The 21455-nt window shown below is 43.4% G+C and overlaps 1 protein-coding gene across 2 annotated transcripts in view; it reads right to left on the bottom strand.

Annotated features, from left to right (window-relative positions):
* Positions 1 to 574: 574 nt before the first annotated feature.
* The window catches only part of gli3 (GLI family zinc finger 3), a 92253-nt gene continuing 71372 nt past the window's right edge, over positions 575 to 21455 (bottom strand). For both annotated transcript variants that reach the window (XM_044175946.1, XM_044175947.1), the window contains exons 7-15: positions 19364 to 19565; positions 17476 to 17695; positions 16252 to 16365; positions 15113 to 15253; positions 7695 to 7844; positions 7399 to 7563; positions 6999 to 7289; positions 5376 to 5769; positions 575 to 4785 (exon numbers count right to left, since the gene is read on the bottom strand). In XM_044175946.1, the coding sequence (XP_044031881.1) occupies positions 2399 to 4785; positions 5376 to 5769; positions 6999 to 7289; positions 7399 to 7563; positions 7695 to 7844; positions 15113 to 15253; positions 16252 to 16365; positions 17476 to 17695; positions 19364 to 19565 (4064 nt within the window). In that variant the 3' untranslated portion in view covers positions 575 to 2398. The remainder of the gene's footprint in view (positions 4786 to 5375; positions 5770 to 6998; positions 7290 to 7398; positions 7564 to 7694; positions 7845 to 15112; positions 15254 to 16251; positions 16366 to 17475; positions 17696 to 19363; positions 19566 to 21455) is intronic.

Here is a 21455-nt window from a genome sequence, read left to right as displayed (position 1 = left end):
AAGGGTCTGTAAATACATGTGGGCTATAGTGGAATAACCACTGGTAAAGATGTCAGTGTGAATGAGCAGGGATACTAACAACTACTGGCTTTAATCTCAACATAGAGAGACGAGTGCATGACTGCTTTTAATGTGAATATGTAACCAAACAAGTAACTTCTAATTATGCTATCAAATTCATGAGGATGAAAGTCACAGTGTACAATGAAAATTGTAATTTCTTGTGATGATCAGAAGAGGGCATTAGAAGCACTAGATATTCTCCATGAATGAAATTACTGATAGTGACTGATCTTGGAACTTTGAGGAGCATATATATGTTATTTATATCAGGCTATTTATTTACTGTCTTGACAGTTTTTTACCAAGTTGCATAATATGGTTTCTTTAAATGTGGTTTGATGAGGTAATCAGTTTGATATATATTAATATAAGGAGTCTGTACAATTACAAAAGTAGTTATTCTGTTTATCCTCTGTCTTAGGTTGTCTCCATAGAAATAAAACCAGAATTCAAACCAATACATTTCTTATATTATAAAAACCAGCATATAAAGAAGAAAAGAGACTTAAAATATAATTTCCATTTTTATTAAAACCATACAAACATTTGTAGTCAGTTATAAAAGAGCAAAGTGGCTCTTCTGGCGGAGGGGCAGTGCTGGGCCCTTGAAGCTCCGCTCAGAGCCAGATCTGTCTGGCCTCTACCCAGGGCCACGGAAATCCCTGCTTTCTAAGTCAGTTCTTTATTGGCCCCCAGGATACTCCCCATTTCCTCTGCTAAACCTACAGAAAGAGTATTGTATTTACACATTATATATAAAAGAGCACAATAAATGTGAAAACTTAAAAAAAAACAAAATCAAAAAGTAGAATGCATTTTGCAAATCTTAACTTTTCTGATATTCAGACTTTTTCTTATATAAATGTTCTATCATTTTATCTTTTTTCAGGTTTCACAAGACACCTTAAATGTTTATCTTTAATTTTTTCATAATTCACAATGGAAGATTGGCAGTGATCTTTCTCTTTACTGACAGGCAGATACTTATAAGGCACATACCTCAATGTAATTTCCTTCTTTCAAAGGAAATTATTTCTACTTTTTTGGAGAGAAAAAAGAAAAACACCATCAATGCACAGCTACAAAAATGACAAAAGTACCAAAGAACAATAAAACAATTTGTACCTCATTGCTTTGACGCTGAATAAAAGGTAAACTACTCAATATTCTGTGTTCAGTCACATAAGACTGCAAGGCAATACTAACACTGTTGACAAAGTCACTGCAATACTTGATGGCAGTACACATTCTGAATTAAGAGCTTTGGAGAAAACAATACAGATGATTTCCTATGAAACAAAACACATCACTTTACAGCATTTATCATCATGAGAGGAAAATTCATGTGCTGTGGACCACTGTGGGTCATTAAGACAGATTAAAAACATGAAGTACTCATATCTATTCATGTAAGCATACATAAAGCACCAAATGGGACCTTTGATCATCAAGGAGAAAATGTCAATTTTCATATCAGCTCTGAGAAACCGTGCGATCCAATGTCAATAATCAGTTTATCACAAACAGAATATAAAAACACTGTTATATACACTGTGAGTACCTTACCAGACTAACTAAATCGAGCCATTTAGATATCAAGTAGACAACTATCTACGGTGCCTTGAAGACTCAGATCTGTCCATTTTTTGGAATTGATACCAGTTACCAGTTATTCTTGACAAAAACACCACTTGGTAGAAGCACTGAAACATTTACAGATTCACAAAAGTAACATACAAACAAAATGACAACAAATGTAGATACACCACTTATTAAAACCTATGATATATAAAGTTATCATCAGGGCCTGTTAAATTAATGACCCATGTCTGACCTGCTGTAACAAGAATGGATTTAGCGGTTTTGTACCTGTGGGATCAGAATGGTAGATACTTGGCACATGAGCTAGTCTATGTACGTATATAGACAGTGTTCATGATTAACCTTGAATACATGCATTTTTACCATCAGTGTGTACAGCAAAAACAGTGACAATACACAGAATACTGTTTTAAAGAAGTGAGCTTTTGCTCACCATCACATAGTAATACAAAGAGAAGAGCTTCCAAAAATAGCCTACATTCCAGAAAAGGAATATAACTATTTATCTATACATAATTTTGACACATCCCAGTTCTGTGTGGGATGACATGTTTACAAAATAAATGGGTTTGGCAATTGCCTGTTCCACAACACTTTTAAGTACATAATAAAGTTCTCATAATTGCCACTTTGGTCTTAATCTTCACATACACCAGAGTTGTTCTCTTCCTTTTTTCAATTTTTCCTTAGGGAGGAGAAAGCTGAGAGAGAGAGAGAGAGAGAGAGGGAGCAGCTACTGCATGATAGCCAGGAACTTGCTCTCCTCAGCAAGTGTGGTGAGGAGAGAGCTCATGTCTCCAATTGCCATGTTGTTTAGGCCAGGGGCCACACTGTGGAAGGTTGCGGATGCTCGAGGGGTGTTCAGGCGTGATGAAGTCCTGGACAGACCCTGGAAGATGGAGGGACTCAACACCCCAGAGACCAGGCTACCCTGGTCAAAGCCATCCTCCAGCATGACACCAAAGTCCAGACTTACCCCCTCATCTAATACACCAGGCACATTGCCATCCACTGTGCTAGTCACCTGGTCTGCACCAGGGGAGAGAAGGGCAACTGAGTTCCCACTGCCACCACCTTGTCCCACAGACTCAGCCATGGAGTCCAGCAAGCACTGGTCACTGACAGGGAACGAGGAGGCCTTGCGATCCACTGGTTCGTAAGAGAGGCAGTCACCAAAGCCCTGCTCTAAGTATCCATGGTCTGGGGCCTCCAGTTTCAGCCCAGATACCTGATGCGCAAGGGAACAGTGGTCCCCACTTCTCTGCAGTTGTTGCTGCTGGTTGAGACTAGCCTGGATTTCACCGGAGTTCTCAGGGTTGAGGTACTGCTGGGTCCTGACCAAGTTCCTGTAACTATTGATCGGTGGGCGAGTGGCATGGATCTGCCGATTGTGATGAAGAGCAGTTCCCTGGGAGAGGCTGAGTAGGTTGTCCATAGAGGCCCTGCTAAGGACTAGGTTGTTCCCAACCTGGCAAGAGGTGCTGCTGTTGTGGTTCAGCTGGAAGTGGCTCTGTTTTTGAGGTCCATTGGAGGCCTGCTGTTTGAAGCCCTGCAGAAGAGGCCCATCGATGATCTGTGAGAAGTTAGGCCTTCCAAAGGTGTTTGTAGAGTTGTGACCAGTACCTCTCATCTCCATGCAGGAGTTAGGCGATGTCTCTAGCTTCACCCCAGGGTTGACACAGCAATTACTTTGAGACTGATTAGCCTGGGCACAACTGTTCTGGAAATCAATGGACACTTGCTGCTGAACCACCATGTTTCCAAACCTGCCAAAAAGGGCAGATACAGGTCCATGTTCTGTGCCTGACCACCTTCCACACTGTGTCTGGTGGTTTTGTTCCTTCTGAGGAGACCTATCAATACTCCCGGAGCTCACTTCATTCCACTGGATGGGAAGCTTACTAGGGCTCTTCCGCTCTGCTATCTGCTGCTGCTGCTGCTGGAGACTGTGGGAGCCAGGGAAGGCCATATTCAACCCTGAAGTCTGGATCTGTTCTATCTCCTCCAAAGATGGATGGGAGGTATCCCTTTGACTAGAAGCTATTTGGTCCTCAATGTGCATGTAGGAGCCACCATCCACCTGAACCTGGGAGTGGAGATACTGCACCAGGTCATCTGGTAGCATATCTTCATCCGCAAGCAACAGGCCAGCCTCCCCGTTGCCCTCCATGGCCAGGGCTTCTAAGGCTGCGTGTTCTGCGATGCTAGGAGTGTATGGTGAATGCTGCAGGCCTCTCTGCAGGTTGCCTTCTGAGCGCGTGTAGTTCTGTAGGCTAAAGTTGCGAGTTTCAGGTGTAGAATGATGAGACAGAGGTGGAAGAGGGTGGAGGTTGTTAAGGCTGTTGAAGCGTTGCACTGGGGGCAGACTGCAAATATCAGGAGCCTGCGTCCGCACTGGGTCACTGGCCCTCCGGTTCCCATTCAGTGGTCCCTCGCCAGGATAGAGAACCCTCCTCCTATAACCTGCATGTCCCACATACCCATTGGTGTACCCATTGGTGCCATCACTGCAGCGATGTGGCCTGACTAGAGGTGGCAAAGAGTGGTTGCTACCACCCTCATCCATCATGGCCATGCGAGTCTTCAAGCTCATGCGCTCCATGTTGGGTAGAGGCGTGGGAGGTGGGCCGCCAGTTGCTGCAGCATACTTGGCTTTCAGGTGGTAGTGCTGTGCTGGGGTTAAATTGAGCATTCCCCGTGACCCCCCTCCTCCTCCTATACCTACTCCTCCTACACCTCCACAGCCCCCACCTGAGAGTATCCCTCCACCCCCTCCTCCTGCCCCACCTCCATACTGGCTTGCCTCACTGGACCGGCGGGAGGCATCAGTGGAGATGGGGTCGTAAGAGTCGGTGGAGCTGAGGTTGTGGAGGCGGCGGTGGTGGGCGGCTGCCATTGTACCCTCACTCTGGGAAGCCTGGCTGGAGCGTCGACTGGAGAAGCAGGGGGAGATGCCTGAGGAGCGCCGACTGCTGCTCAGGTATGCTGAACTGGTGGCACTACCACTGCTGTCACGCCGGTCTCGGAGCAAATTAAGCACTGTTAGCTCTGTGCTGCCTAGCTCAGCATGAGGAGGTGGCTGAGGAGCAGACACCCCCCACTGCCTGCCCAGACAGGATCCTGGGGAGAAACACAGACAGAGAAAAAGGAATGAAGAAAGTTTGGACACCAATAGAGAGAACAAGGAAATTATGTGTTGAAAGGGAGATTACAGAAGGATGAGAAAGAAAAAGCTAAATAAATTAAGTGTATGTGCGGAGAGATCCCTCAAACAGATGCTGCCATAGACAACAGGCAGCACTTTCCCATGAAACATTGTTACATGCTATGTTCTCTGATAGGATACACGGCTTGATATGGTTTTGATACTATTTTCCAGCTGAACAGTAAATGTTCAGCATTTGTTTTGCCTGAATGCTTCAGCCAAAATGGGCAAGATGGAATTCAGGATAATTTATTTCTCAAGGCGTGATTTATACACATATTTGTGGTGATGTGTAAATTCTGTGTACAGGTGTTTTTTAACTGTAAAAAGCCCACATAAGCTAAACCACATGTCGAAATAAGGATACTACATGCTGTTGTGAATTTGTAAGGGTTGTAAACTTTAGAAAAACATTATAAGAGCATTAGAAAAAGGTTATCCACTTTCATTCAACGATTTTCAAACAAAATGTAACTTTAAAAAGTTCAGAAAAAGTTAACCTTACCCTTCCCCAGGATGTTGGGTAGTGTGGAACCTTTTGGGGGCGGTGTAGGGGACAGGGGCCCCAGCCTGGGCAGCGCTCCATTCACCTGCTTCAGCCTCTCCATCTTGATGTGCTCCATCCATCGCAGGGGGCGGCCAACACTTCGCCTCGCCTGTAGGGTCAGCATAGCCGTGGTTGCTGTGGAGACTGTGGAGTCCATGATGGGGGCTGTCTCACCCTCACACTCCTCATATGCCTCCTCTTCGTTTTCCTCTTTCTCCTCATCCTCCTCCAGCCCCTCTCCTGGCAAGTGTCCGGCGCTCACAGCAAGCTGGACTCCACTGCTGGGATAGGTGCTGACGGGGGACTGGTCACTGCTGCATGTAGACTGACTGCCAGGGCTTGGCTGAGACGTCTGACAGACACAGACCAGGAAAGAAGAAATGATTGAGAGAAGGGAGGAAAGAAAGAAAAGCAGATGATTTTCAGGTTTATTTCAGGTAACACAAGGGAAGGTATACAGTGTCCTATGTCACAAACAACATGATAAAATGTAATCTTTTGAAGGATGCATTCCCTATAACATCAGACAATGATAATTATTCATGAAAGATGACTGACCATGAAAGATAATTCTATTCATGTGTTCATATAATCATCTTGCATAATCATTGCAGTTTGAGCTGGTTGTTCAAACCAGAGAACCAACTTCTGCATTTATTCTTTTAGAAAAAAAAGATGTGCTTGGAAGTCAATGTTTTGTACATTATTGGGGCATGAGTAATTCCTCCCCCTGTGATCCATTTGGGACTGACAAAAAAAAAATAAAAAATTAAAAGACAAATCATGTTTTGGGTTGTTTTCAGAGCAAATAGGATAACGGCCTTTTGTGAGACCGGCTAGTGGTTGTTTTACTAAATTTTAGAAACTGTGTTGCACTGAGGATAATGGAATTACTTTTTTGGCATCAAGTGTCAACAGTGTTTAAAGGGTATTCACCCTGTTTACTGTCTGAATTAATTTGGCTGCACAATGGAGCCCTGGGCATTATCAGGCATACCTTCAGTGCCCTCACAGTTCTGTCCAAGGCATACGCATTGCTCAGAAAAATGCATTGCCTTTGGTAAATATCATTGCCACTCTTCCAAGTGTTGTACTATGAAATGAGAAGAATAATCTCTTTATGAATGTGAGGGATGAGGGAAACCTACAATGAGAACAAATCTGGTGTGTTTTGGGTGAAAGTCAAGTCAGGCAGTTGTGAGAATGTGGGATGAGAAAAGTCCAACAAACAATCAAACAATAAGCAAGAAACGAAAAAGTGAAAGAATATTTTAGAAATGCAATATGAAGGGATACCTATCTCACCTGATTACCCACTGTCCTTAGAAACGGAAGTAGAGAAATGCCGAAGCATTGGATAGAAGAAAACGTTTACTCATTAGAAGACTTCAGTGTTAAATGTGCATGCCCCCAATTCAATGTTAAATCACACACAAACCTAAATACTAGACACTATTATTATCCATTATAATTACTATGTTAAAGTAAAGGAATCTGTAAAAGTATTAGAAAAATAATTAAAATAATGTTAAAGGTGTGAGTGTCAGCAAAATATATATAAAACTTTAAATAAAGTCTCACCATGGGCTTCTCTGTCTTGATGGACTTGACCTGCAGACATTCATCCTGTTTTGAGGTAGCATGGTTGTACTCCCTTTGGTCCGTATACCCACCCAGGGGCAGTTGCCCTGGTGACCGGCCCTGGTTGTTGCCCGCAGGCTCCCGGGGCTGGGGCGGAGGACGTGGGTAATCTCCACGCTGTTTCTTGGTGACGTGCGCCTCCGGCCCGTGCACCGTCTTCACATGCTTGCGTAATGAGCTAGGGTCTGTGTAGCGTTTCGTGCAGCCTGGGATTTTACACACATACGGTTTCTAAAGAGACAGGGGAAAGATGAGCTGTGAGAAACATGTTGCTTGTGAACACCATATTCACGCAGCAAGTCAAAGGAGCATAATTGTCTGAAATTATGTTTGTCAGTACCTCGTTTGAGTGTGTTCGATTCTGATGTTTTGCCCGATCTGAGGCATTGGAAAAGGCCTTGTTGCAGCCTTCATGCTCACACACATAAGGTTTCTCTCCAGTGTGGGATCGTAAATGAGTCTTAAGGTTTTCCAGACGGGAGTAGGCCTTGGCACAGCCCTCAAACTACAGGAAGAGAGAGAAGAGGAAGAGGACATTACTCATACAGCCTGAATCTTGTGTTAGTGGGTTACATGTGAAATAGCATTTCATCTGCAAATAAATGAAGTCAACTGAGCAAATAGCAATATCCTTACTGTGCACTTGTGGGGTTTTTCCCCAGTATGCCTGCGCATGTGGACCACCAGCATGTATTGTGCCTTGAAGGGCTTCTGCTCTCGAGAGCATTCCTCCCACCGACACACAAACTCCTTCTTCTCCCCATGGATGTGGTCATTGTTGATGTGCTAGAAAAGAAGATGACAGAACTTTAACTAAAGCAATCAATGCATTATTATACGCTCTTGCTGTGTCTGTTCATGAGAATGAAGTAAGGACTAAGTGCAATTTTATTTTGCCTTGAATTGATTTGTTGATCAGCTTGAGGAATTTTTTTTTTGCTCTGCTGCATAGGAGGCAAATATACCAGTCTGTTTTCCATTTCTTTTTATGTGGTACTTTCTCCATTTAATTTCTTCCATCTCATTTCTCTTAACTCTTTCCTTCCTTCCAGCCTTTCTCTTTCTCTGCTTCACTCTGCTGAAATCTGCACAAACACGGGGTAAAAAGGCAGACTTGTGAGTTTCAGTGTCCGATCTGAACAGGATTTTCAAATAAAACCCTGTCACTTCGCATCACACTGGGCCCTCGCCCTTTCATGACAACTGCTGACAGTTGTGCTGCCGTGGCAACTTCCAATCTGAGGCTTAGGAAGAAGGGCAGGTGGGAGGGAGGTGAGGAGAAAGGGCGAGAAATCAAAAGTTCAGTCGAGGAATCTGAAATGCAAGGGCTTTACAACTCCAGCCAAGCATTATATCTGTGAGCACCACCTTTCTCTTGCTCCATCCCCTTCTCGCTTCCTTTCTCTCCGTCTTTCTTCTTCTTTTGTCGCTGTCTTGTAAAACCGGGTAAGTGGTAGATGTTACAGAGGAATGAGGGAGGTGAGGAGGAAAAAAAGTCATGCAGACGTAGACCCTCTGGGGACGAAGTCAACATCTGGCTCTCTTTCAGAGACAGCATTGTGGTGGCCTCTGCCTTTCCGGGAGCAATTTAAACCCAGGGAGACAGACACAATATCCTGACCAAAAGAAAATGGTATTATTACATTCCTAAGCAGCGGACAAGAGTCTTTTTACCTTGGGGGTGAATGAAGGGGGACGGATGGCAACAAGGGAGGAGGAAGGGAGATAAATAGAGACTTTGAATGCTCTTAAATGTCTGGGGAAAACGTGCTTTCTTTGAACACTTACTCGCAAGATTGTTGAGTGATAAAACATGCAGGACCAAAGCAAATAAAGAATCCAGGGTCAGTTACCCTGCAGGCATGACACTGCTTTGACAATGGCATCTTTGTACCTTCCCAGTGCCCTGCCCATTGGCCAGATCATGACCCCACATATAATCATGACCATGACATCACCAGAAACCGCCCTATTTTTAATCTTCCTTCAGGACATTTTGACCCTCTCTAACTACAAAACCACTGCACTTCCCAGTACTACTAAAGGAGGCGTATCGACATGAGTCAGCGCAGTAACAGCAGAGTGCAACAGTAAAAGCAAAGAGTAAAATTGACACTAATTTGTCCACAAAGGACCTCCATTATTCTCACTTGACATTTTTTTAATTTCAAAGTGACAAAACAAGACTAATTCCACAGAAAATTATTGGGGACTGAATGACCACAGACGTTAGTGAAGTTTCCCCAAGATTGATCTCCTCCCCACCTCGGTCAGAGCCTCAGAAAACCTGACTCGTCTTCTCTTTTTCTTCCTTTCTGTGAGGGAATCCCTGTGGCAAGCAATCGGTCTGTTGTGAACAGCATTCAATATCCCCTGGCTGAGAGCGATGGGAGAGTGCCATGGTGTTGGATCACGCGGGTGCCTGGCACAACACAAGTGCATGTACGCACTTGCACACACAGATGGATTACACACTCACACCCTGTTTGTACAAATGAAGGAGGTCGTTGACGGGTGTGATGCATGAGTCTCTGAGCTGACAGAGAGGGGGACAGACAGCACGGGGAGAGGGGCCGCCGAGGAAACCTAATGGCATGATCTAATGGCAATTCTTATTGAATCAATAATCTCCATGCTGAGCAGACAGGCCCCGTTGGCCAGCTAAATCGACAAACAGGTGCTGATAGCAGCGGCGCGGCAGGTTATTCATCTTCCCCCTGCCAGCTTATCGGCCAACAACTGTAAAAATGCCACCAAGATGGATTTAGGAGGGAGTCGCACGACACAGAGCATCAGGGACACGGACACAGGGGACACTGAAGCCGTCTGTGACGTATGAGAGGTGCACACACACACACACACACAAGCACACAGGTGCAGGCACTGTTTTCTTGGTCCAGACCCCTGCTGCTTTAGTGCATGGCAAAAACATCCATAAACATAAATATCACTGACACACACAAACAATTTTACACATGGATTTAAGTTTTTATGTTTTCTAAAAAATAAAAGCCTCTGATTTAAAATTATTTTCCCGTCACTCTATGTGAATGCTCAAACCCACACATCTCTACACGCATTACTGTAATACGCATAATCCTATCTTTTTTCTCTTTTTTTTGCTATTTCCCAGCATTTGCCCACTTCAGTATCCATCTCCATGTCTTCTTATCAAACTCTCTCTGGGACATAGCCCTCATGCATTAGAATGCAAGCGTGCATAAAAAGAGGGCCTGTTTACAAGGCAATTTTACTAAGCTGTGGGACCCGCAACACCGTTTAGCTTTATCAAACACCGCCTAATAAATCATATGCTCTTTTGTGATGTCAGTTGCTGAAGTGCTTTGTGTAAAGAGAGAGGAAAAAAGCATGAAAAAGGCAAAGAAGGGAGGGAAGGAGGAGGGAGGAAGTAAAAGGGGGAAAAATTGAGTGTTTTAGGGAAGGAGGGAGGATGAGAGTAAGTGAGTGAACAGGCAGGGGGCAGGGAGCTAGAATTGGCATGTGTAATTCAGCACAGTCTTTTCATCTTAGAGTAAGATACTCTTGACAGATAAGGGGCCTAATCCTTCTCCTGATCAAAAAAAATCTGCATTTTACCAATTAAAAGCCTGCGCCAGCAGCCAGAGAGGGGGCTGCCTTCAGACTGCGCCTGCCTTTATCTCCTTTTAACACCGGGGAGGCGCACAGCAGCCGCCTCAACAAGGCTGCACACAGGGAGAGCCAGCTCCCCATCTAAGAACAAGGACATCACAGCACCACCTATGTAGATGACCTGGAACAGAATGGTAGACTGTAGATGGTGGGGAAGGCCTGATGAGCTGTGAGAACACACACATACAGACCATAAAACCCCATCAGAGACCCCCCACATAAAGTCTCATCCTCAAAAAACATCCTCAAAAATCAGCAGGCCCACAATGACAGGACAGAACCTGAATTCTCAAGTTTGCAAGCCAGGAATGGTTTAGCTATGGATATGTGCACACAAGATCACACATTTCTTGTAAGTGGTCAAAGAGTAAGCCTAAGATAAACACAAATGGATGATCACAGAAAAGCCCATTTTCACAAAGAAGCTGAAGAATAATACATTATGCTAATTAATATAGCAAATCTAAGTGATGAAAAAACATCACCTTTTATGCTGATTCAAATTGGATCACCTTTCATAACGCCACACTTGATTATTTTTTGTCCCCCCTTATCCAACGCCTCTACAGTCACTCTTTACTAAAAAAACTGCTTTGCCACACAGAGGACAATACATGAATTTTTACATCATACAAGGATGCTGAAAATGCATAGCCCCCTTGTAGATTTCTCCATGGTGAAGTATCAGTAATAGATCCATGAGAAAATAATAAAAGATTGTTGAGCAAGGCCATATTAGGGAATTATGGGAGTGCGGGGTTGCCATCTCCAGCGACAAAACCGAGTGAAAAAAGCCCACTTCAAGAGAGACATTAAAGAAGCCACCAGGCCTTATCTTTAAAAGTACTCCCTCCGAGGGGAAAGAGGGGAGGGAGAGAAAATGAAAGAGAAAATGAGAGAGGGAGAGGTTTATGCCCAGAAATGGGGAAGCAAAAGAATGTGGAGCTGAGTGGAGAGGGAGATGAAGAGGTATAGAGAGTTGAAATGTAATAAATGAAATAAATACAGCAAACTAAAATTGACACCCGCTTCGCTTTTGCTGACTGGGTAGGCCAGATAACTGAGCTAAATTGCATAGATCTGATGTTTATCTTATCGGCTGCACCGAGAAAGCTTAAACGCAGATGATAAAGGAACGCCATGGTATGTCATGGTGAGAGCATGTTGGAGAGTGTAAAAATATGCATGAAGTGCTTTTGAACAAGGTGGAAAGCAGTGGTGAAATGTAACCAAGTACATTTACTCAAGTACTTAAGTAAAAAAAAATCATTTCAATTGTACTTTACTTGAGTATTTCCATTTTATGCCATTTTATATTTCTACTCCACTACATCTCAGAACCAAATATTGTACTTTTTACTCCACTACATTTGTCTGACAGCTTTAGTTACTAGTTACTTTTCAGATTACAATTTTTCATACCCTTTGTGTCCAGTGAAAACCATGTATCTTCAAATGTGGTGATTGTGAATTTGAAATGTTTCTGATAAACTGAGGGATTAAGTGTTCCTTTATGGGTTGAGAAAATGATCCTACTCCTTATAGAATATGATGCATTGCTGTAGATTAAACTACCCAGCAGTATATGAAGTAGTTAAAATCAGCACATCTACAGCAATAAAATGCATCATACACATTAATGCTGCAGTAATATTAATCCAAAAACATAATATATGATAGTAAAACACTGACAGGGAACATTTTTCTGCACAATAAGTACTTTCACTTTTGATACTTTAAGTACATTTTACAGATAATACTTACATACTTTTACTTAAGTAAGGTTTTGAATGCAGAACTTTCACTCGTATTGGAGTATTTTCACAATGTGGTATTGATACTTTTACTTAAAGTTTAAGTGTGTAGGAGTTAGTGGCATCTAGCGGTGAAAATGCAATTTGCAACCATTTGAATACCGCTTGCCTCACCCTCCTGTTCCAAGCGTGTAGGAGAAACTACGGTGGCTGCGAAACTTGCGAAAAATGCGAAAGTCCCTATCTAGAGCCAGTGTTTGGTTTGTCCGTTCTGGACTACTGTAGAAACATGGCAGTGCAACATGGTGACTTTCGTGGAAGGGGACCCGCTCCCTATGTAGATATAAAGGGCTTATTCTAAGGTAAGGAAAACACAACAATTCTTCAATTTTCAGGTGATTATACACTAATGAATACATAGTTATGAATATTATCGCCATATTCCGCAAATAGAGCCCCCTAAATATTACACACTGAACCTTTAAGTAAAGGATCTGAATACTGAATAAAAAGGGGAAAACAATGACAGTGGTGTGAAGGCTTAATTCTAAAATTAGGCCAACCACAAAGGAAAAAGGGTATTATCAGTGCAGGTGTTACTTTAACTACATTTAAAACATTTATCTCATGATGTAGATTATCAACACAGCAGTCAAATTTTTGAGCATGTTTAAAGACTGTCATTGAATATGAATCCATGTGTAAACTTTGTGCAAATGCTAGTGGTTAAATTGGTTACAACCAAGGAGAAACTGGTATTTTTTTCTCATCATGTTTTTTTCCCCAAAGCCATTTCAGAAGACAAGCACAGGGGGAAGGGACGCTCCATTGTTTGGTTATATGGAAATCCCCCCCACCCCCAAACCCCTCCCAGTGTGTGAGGAGAGCCACTGTGGTCCAAATACTGTACTTATCCTATTACTGAGGGGGGTGGGGGTGCGGAGAGATAAGAGCATTTTCTCGTCCGCTCTGCTGAATTAGAGGGCAGGGATTCTGTAGGCGAAGACTTTTTATTGGCATCTTTCTGCATATCTGCATGTGCATAGAGAATGAGAAATAAAATGCAATATCAGAAAGTCAAATGCCAGAAAAAGAAAAAAAACTTTCCAGGATGGAAAAATGGAAAACTAATAAGGAGTTTGTTGGTCTGGGCAATCTGATAATAAGTGCCGCTTGGCAAGGTTAGGCTGCATAGTATATGTGGAGGAATGAGAGGACATTGTTTTGTTCAGATGGCCACCTGGTGTGACTAGAGTAGGGGGAGGATGTGAGCAAGCTTTTCCTCTATTAAGAAGCCATCCTCCCCTCATCTCCCACCACCTTAACTCATCCCGCCCCCTGAAACAGGGGCAAGAAGTTGTCAAGATTCTCAACCTTTGAGCCGAGCCCTTCAAACACGGGAGGCAGCCCATTCCGCGCTGAGGATATCAATTATAGATAGGGGTTACCACCGCGGCTGAGGATTGCAATGTCAAGACGGCAAATAGACAGCTGTGGAGAGCTGAGGATCTTTCTATCAGATGTGTGTTTCATGTGCATGTGTGTGTATGTCTGTGCACACACACTACAGCGTCCCTTGTTCACGGCATCATATTGGTGTATTTTTACCACTTCTCCCACTTCAGTCAGCTCTCTCAGTTGGCTGATGGGTGAGTGGTTCACAGGCCGCGAGAGAGCAGCAGAGCTAATAGCGTAGCCGTAGTGGGGGCGACACAACCATAATGTCATTAATATTTAGCTTAACAGTCAACAGTGAACCCTCTGGCGCAATACGATGAGAGCCATCCATCTCCCGGGCTGTGTGAGAGTTCTGATAGCAGAGAGAAGGAGGGCCGGTCCAGTGTTGTACACAAAGCTCACATCCTGACTCTGGGAGGCTTAACCCGCCAAATCAGTTAGCCCCGTTCAGCAGTGAGATGTTCTCTCCAGCTTTTGAGCCCATTACCACCGTCCCTGGATCCAATCAGGAATCCAGCAGCAGTATCAGTCAACGCCTGCAGCTCTGACTCTACTGTAGGTTGCTGCTGCTGTACAGACGCACAGGAAGGGGTTGTGGCCTGATAGGAGGCATTGTGCAGAATAGTACAGCTGCAGTTGATATTGCTGGGATCAACTGAACTTGAGGAAAGAAACACTAAAAACTCTCACAGCATATAAACCAAAAGAAATTGTAGGTTTGGTGTGTGTTTTCTGAGCTGCACCGGGAAAGCTTTTTATGTAAGTCTTCACCCATCTTACAGCTGTAAACACCCTGTTGTGTCTCTTTGTTTCCTTACAAGAAACTCTGGTCCTGGAGAACAACCGGGGTCAGGTGTGAACACTTCTCTGCCCACAGGAAGTGATGAATCGCAACTAAAGAGTGAAATGCAAACCATCTGCTAATCAGCCACAAGCAAGCACTCGGTTTAGAAATGTTTTGCCTTTCTTGTTCTTTTTTCTAAACTGTCTAAATCATTTAAAATAAACATTCTGTGCACAATTTACTATATCATTACAGGATTTCTGGATATTGACATTTCTGAGCTGCCATTATGAGTTGCCAATGTATAGAAATGCTTGGGGAAGCTTTACATGGAAAATCAAACATTTTGTGCTGGAGTTAGACTTTAAATAAGCATTTAATGTGACTTTTGTGTGTGTGCTACTCACTTGTACTAATTGCTCCTGCGTGTCAAACTCACGGCAACAGTTCTCCCAGTGGCAGTTTGTCTCATAAACCACCTCTGGCTCCTGTTTGCTCTCATCCTTGTCTCCTTCCTCCTTCACCAGGGTCATCCCATCAGGATGGTCCTGAGAAACAACAGTGAAAAAGTTCTAGTTCAACAATCAATACACCAAGCGCAACAATGTAATGAAAATAATGTAAATAAACTGACTTAATACCAGGCTCGACATAAGAGCATAAAAACTACAGGAACGGCCTTCCTTTCCCCAACATCAGTCCATCCAAATCTGTCATAAAAGTATTTTTTTACCGCCCTGCTGGTTTACATGACAGGCTCAGCCAAGAATGATTTGGTTACAGGTCTCAGCTACAGTGCCCTTATGAATCTGGCCTTGTTTGGCTGCCTGGGAGAAAAGTGTGGAGAGCGGAAATGTAGCGGTGAAAGCCCCGCTCTGTATTTGGGGTTTGTTATACGACAGGACCGGGGCGAGTATTTCAGGAATCTAAACCCCTTTTCCTGCTGTAGGTTGCTCTATTAGCCCAGACATATTTCACTGTCACAGTTAGGTGGCTGAGTAGAGCAGAGAGTTGGTGCGGGCTGATTCAGGAGAGCCTGGGCTTCCACCACACACCTCAGCCTGAATATCGACTCTAATAAGGTTTTTCCTGCAGATGCAAACACTTACTGTTATCACATTTCTCTTTCATTTTTCCAGCCACTTAAAATTTTGATTAAACAAAAGCAAAAACAATTTCCTTCTAGTCTCCAAAAGATCAATGAATTGTTTCGCTTCGGAAACAGCGACGGATAAGAGCAGGGTGGGAAACTAACACCAACAAACAGCCAAACACAGGTAAATAGATACAAACTGTGGCTGGTAAGCCTGTCTATTGTTGCATCCACTTTGGCAGGTGACCAGCCATTATATGGGCTTCCTATTCTAGTGGAAAAATCTAAAAATAAAAACTGGCTAGTGAATTCTGAGATTTACCAGCCAGTTTGCAGTGTAATACTTTTTTGCCCAGAATCTGTATAGTTTTGCCAAATAGTTGAAGAATATTCTACGGAGCCAGTAACTGCAAATATATTTTTATATTGCTGAAATATGTAGACAATCCACACCTGTATGCTCACTGCGCCTGGGCTTGGCAGCTCTTCCTCTGGTTTCATTTTGGAGCGTTTGTGGTGCATTGGGTCTCCTGTGCTGCTCACCGCAGATTCACTTGTTGGTTTGGTCTGTGGGAAAAAAAATATTTCATCATTTCAAGCTTCCCATGACATGAACTTGACTGATGATGATTCAATTTAATATTTTATTGATTTGTCTTATGTTATCCTCTATAATATTAAAAATGCATGTGATGCTTATAAGTCAATTAATCATTTACTTAATCAAGCTGAAAAAACAACTGTGGTTGCACCATAATGATTTCTGTATCCTCAGTCCCAGGCAAAATCTTTAACTGTGCAAATGAAAAACTATGCAATTCACTGTATTGCATTAGCTCCTCTAATCACAGCAATTAAAACAAACTCATGGACCAATTCAGTGAACCATACACTGAACCAGTGGATGACCTGACTTTGGCCCTGGCTTAAATTCGCCCCTTGGGGGAATTCTTGTTACATACCAAACTCACACGAATGAAAGAATTAACAAGTAGGTTCTGGAAAAGGAAATAAGTTTCCTTGGTGTTTCCTGAAAATGCTAACTCTACTAATGTTGATGTTTTTCACATGACAGGAGTTGTAGTGATCCTGTCAGTCTACATAACACGTAACACATTTGCCCTTCTATCTTAGCTGAAACATATGAGATTCAGCTGTTGCCCCAAAGCAATATTCTGTTTATTCGGGAGAAGGAAAAGGCAATTTTGGTGTGCCAAATTTGAATGAGGCCTCATTCACAATAACACGGAATTCGAGTGATAGGAAACAGCAGGGAGGACGGGTAATAAACATTGAATATTTACTTCAAATGTGGGCCCGCACATAAAGTAAAGGTTGAGGAAGGAGAGAAAAAGCCCCTTTGGATCCATCCATCCATGTCAATATTCCCTCTCTATATCCTTGTTCTCTCTCTAGTGATTAATGGAGTCAGCAGTGGGATTCTATGCTAACAAGCCCCTTGTTGTTTGCTGCAGGCACGTTCTGGGCTGTGCACGGCAGTCTAAAAACAAGAGACAACACAAGTAGGAGTAAACTCCCAGGAGATGAGCACTTGGAGGGGGGGTCCTGCCTTTACCATGTTAGCTTGCTGCGTTTCGCTGAGATGTGGCTGGCATGCAACACCGCTATCTATTACCTGTGATGATGAATCGCACAGGCACTTGCCGCCGCTCTCACCTGTGAGGAGTCGTTGGAGATGGCTGAGCGCTCACTGGCGCTGAGCCCTGAGGGGGGGATACCAGGTACAGGCCTCTGGGTGGCGAAGGCCGGCGATGGGTGAATGAGGGGCGGACTGTGGCCAAATGCAGAGCCCACTATGCCTGGTTGGCGGCCAATCAGCTGCTGGTGCACGTGCAAAGCCACCGGGGTTGGAGGGTAGGCGAAGCTTAACGCTGGGCTGGAGAGAGCAGAAGAGGGAAAGGCTGACCAGTTGTATTGGGTAAAATAATCATAAAACTAAAATACAACTTCACTAAAACATCAGTTGCAAGGGCAATGAGGCAATAAAAAGGGGAAAGACAGAGAATAAATGGATTGTTCTGGATAGCTCCTCCTCCCTGAGGACAATCTGACAGGAGATGGTGTGGTAATGCTGGAACCATGGGGCTGCCGGCAAATCCCTGCCAATGAGTGTTCAGCTTGTTACACACAGTGAATTATCATGTGGTCTGTGTAAGGCAGTATGTCATTCTTCCACTGGGCAAATTATACAGATGATAAACAATCTGGAGTGTGTCGTATAGCCATGTAAATAAAGCAAAATTAATTCCCAGTTCCGGCAACAGACTTGTTTCCTCCGTTTATTATTATTATTTACCCTCGACCTGAGCTAACTTTGTTTATCCTAAAAATCCCAGAAGCCACCAAACCTCCTCTGGGGTCTGTATAACCGCAGGTGAACCACCAGATAAACACAGATCTGTGTGGCTCGACAGCAGCGGCCTCCATTCATCCTGAGCTCTGACGCTTCGCTCTCGCTGCGACCCATATGTCTGCTGATCTTATTACGAGCCGAGTGGAAATCAATGGACCGAGACACATTTGGGGGCCCATCCGCTTGTCATATCACTCATCAGTCTGTTGGCTCTGGCTATTTGGGTCCTGTCACTAGGACAGTGGCTGAGCCTGCAACGTGATTGATCAGGCTCTTCTTACAGATCGCTGATCAATGTCTGTGGGTGGGGCAATGGATCTTTCCTTTTCCCTTCTCTCTTCTCGTCTTTTTCTTCCCTTTGCTCACCTCTGGTAACGGGGCGTGATGTATGTGATGTTTCCATGAGGTGCACCAGATGACTGACACGAGCCGCCGGGGAGGCAGGCTGACTGGCTGGCTGGGAGATCGTCACCCACATGGGGATTTGACATGGAGGATACACACACACGCACGCACTTATTTGCTCCACCACATACTTACTTTCACCCCCTTTCACTCACACAAATGGTACAGAGTGCATTGTAATTAGAGTAATATTATCTTGCCATCCTGATGGGTTCTGCACTACAAGTGTGCTGTATGAAAAATCAGCCAATCAATGATGCTAGAAAATAATTTACAACATCATTCCCCCTCGAGGAGATCCTGCTGTTTGATTTATCATTGGCACATTTTAGTCCCTGAATGACCATCTTGAGAGAAACACAATCAATCAAAGCTCCTGAAAGACATCCTGCCAGGATAAGAGTTTTTTTTAACATTAATGGGGTAATGCAGTGATTTTGTATTGCACTTCTGTAACATTTGGGGACTCACAATAGCCAGATTTTTTTTAAAGAATGTTCAAAATTGAAGCAGCAAAGGCTGAAATATTCAGATTTTTAGCCCATATTACGGGTCAAGCTCCAGAAACACTGGATCCTACATTTCCCATAATGCAACTTGATATTGTCTTTCATTAGCCCTCCACAAAGCTCAGTTCTTTCAAACCCTACACTGCAACCCAGACTTTCTGTTAAAAGATTTAAGTGTCAAGCCTAACCAAAACTAATAATAATAACAATGAAAATAATAATATTAATAATAATAATGACCTGGGAGCTTTGAGAATAATTCATACAGTAAAATTACCTGATGGCTCCAGCAGAGAGGTGACCGTAGGAGCCGCTGGTGGAGGAGCTGGAGCGAGAGTTGTTGAGCATGGTGACGAGAGAGTTGGGCGAGTTGCGGATCATGGTCTGCAGGTCAAAGCTGTGCTCAGAGAGGGGCGAGATAGGAAGGGGGCGCTTCCTGCTGGGCCGTGATGGCAGCCGCGGGCTCGAGAAACGAGAGCCTGCAGGATGAGGAAAGAGGAGGAGATCAGAGTAAGGTACTAGAAAAGAATGACTGGCAAGTGGCTGCTGTGAAAGTGAAAGGTTAAAATGCGCCGTAAAAGTGTAAATTAACCCTTATCTGCTCCCTCATTCCATGGTGGGTTTTTTTTTTGGAGAAGAGCATCAGCTAAATTCCTACAAATTAGTTACAGATCAAAAAAGAGCATTCACTGTTTTATACATGATTTTCTGTTTGACTTCATCCAAACTCTAACCTAATCTAACCCCAACAGATGACATTTTTGTCAATCATCAGACAAAAGGCTCATCTGAATGAGTGTTCAGCTGTCACTTGATGCACTGCTTGCATTTCATCCATGAGAAAACATGCCTTTTATGTTGGAGAAATGCTCTGACTGTGTATGGTAATATTTAATCAAGTCCAATTTGACTCGTTATTCAAATGCAATCAGTGTTGACTGGAAATACTAAAAGGGGGTTTGAAAAGGTAAAAGGCGGAAACGGCACAACCATTCTCTCTGCACATACAATGAGCCACGGGTAGAGATTAAAACATGACTTTTGTTGTCTTTTCACATGGAGATGTCACAAACAAGACAGTAAAAAACAGAGGGAGATGGAGGGGGGGATGCTGAGGGGATGTCGTGCTTTGTGCATGAACTGACACAATGACTTTGTGACTCAAGACTTGGAAATAAAACATTTTGAGTTATTTTATAAAGGCAAACAAAACCAGCTTATGCAGCCCCGATAACCCCCCTCCATATTTACGTCCCCCACAATCCATCCATCTCCCAAACGTAAATGCTCCATCTCTCGTCTGACACATCCAACGATTACAGAACGCTCCATTCACATGGTAATCACAGTGTGTGGATGTGAATGTGTGTGTGTGTGTAGATGCCTCTGTGGTGGCAGCGGTGGTGTTCTGGCATACGTAGGCCTGAGTTTCGATTACGGCATGAAGCTGTATGGAGAGCAACACCCCCTTTACATTGTCATTGTATGGTCTTTTTATGTCTTAGTGTTGGAGGGGGTGTTGGAGGGGTGGCATACATATAAAAATCCCTGAGTGCACACAATTGCTAAATACAATGTAGTCTATCACATGGCGCTCCTCAACATGTCTGATTTTTCACTCAAATAATACATATAATCCTGCAAAAAAAAATCATCCTTTATACTCCTGGTTTGGACAAATCCAACCTTCTACATCTAAAATTTGACACACCTGACACTTTTTAAACAAGCCAAATCCACCGCAAGTGAATTCTCCTAATTCAACAGCAGGGCCAGCATCCCACCACTGCAAAGCCTCATGGGAGTGGTGTTTATTAATGCACAGCCCAAATGATAAATCGGCCAACCGGGGAGACAGAGAGAGGAGCGTCCTGGCTCGTAGCAGGACTGTCCCTCTAATTTCCTTTTGATTTATGGACGGGATTGCTGGTTATGTGCTGCGTCATTAATTCTTGTGGCCAGGGATGGTTTAGACAGGCCAGACTGACGGTGTTGGAAATAAAAGCTGGCTCCAAAACTGGGGTTGAACCCTCACCGACATGCTTCGGGGCCACCTGAGAGGGACACTGTCACAGGGGAGGGCGAAGTATGAATATAAGACTGTCCAGAATTTTACTTACAGAAAACTTACTTTAGGACATGTAAAGATACTAAGGGAAGCAATAATTTAGGACATGTTTAAAAATTACAGTAATCCTGTTTTTCAGAATTCTAATTACTTATAATTAACTTTCAAAATAAAGATTATGTGTCACTTTTTGTTTGTGGAAGTGTTTTTGTAAATTTTGCTGAACAGATACAATTATTGGCAATCTACTGAAATTACAGCTCAAGAAGTATAACCAATAACTAATAATAACAATAATTAA

This window comes from Siniperca chuatsi, linkage group LG19 (genome assembly GCF_020085105.1).
Source record: "Siniperca chuatsi isolate FFG_IHB_CAS linkage group LG19, ASM2008510v1, whole genome shotgun sequence".
Lineage (NCBI taxonomy): Eukaryota > Metazoa > Chordata > Actinopteri > Centrarchiformes > Sinipercidae > Siniperca > Siniperca chuatsi.
The sequence above is the reverse complement of the archived record's forward strand: the minus strand, read 5'-3'. Positions and strand labels throughout refer to the sequence as shown.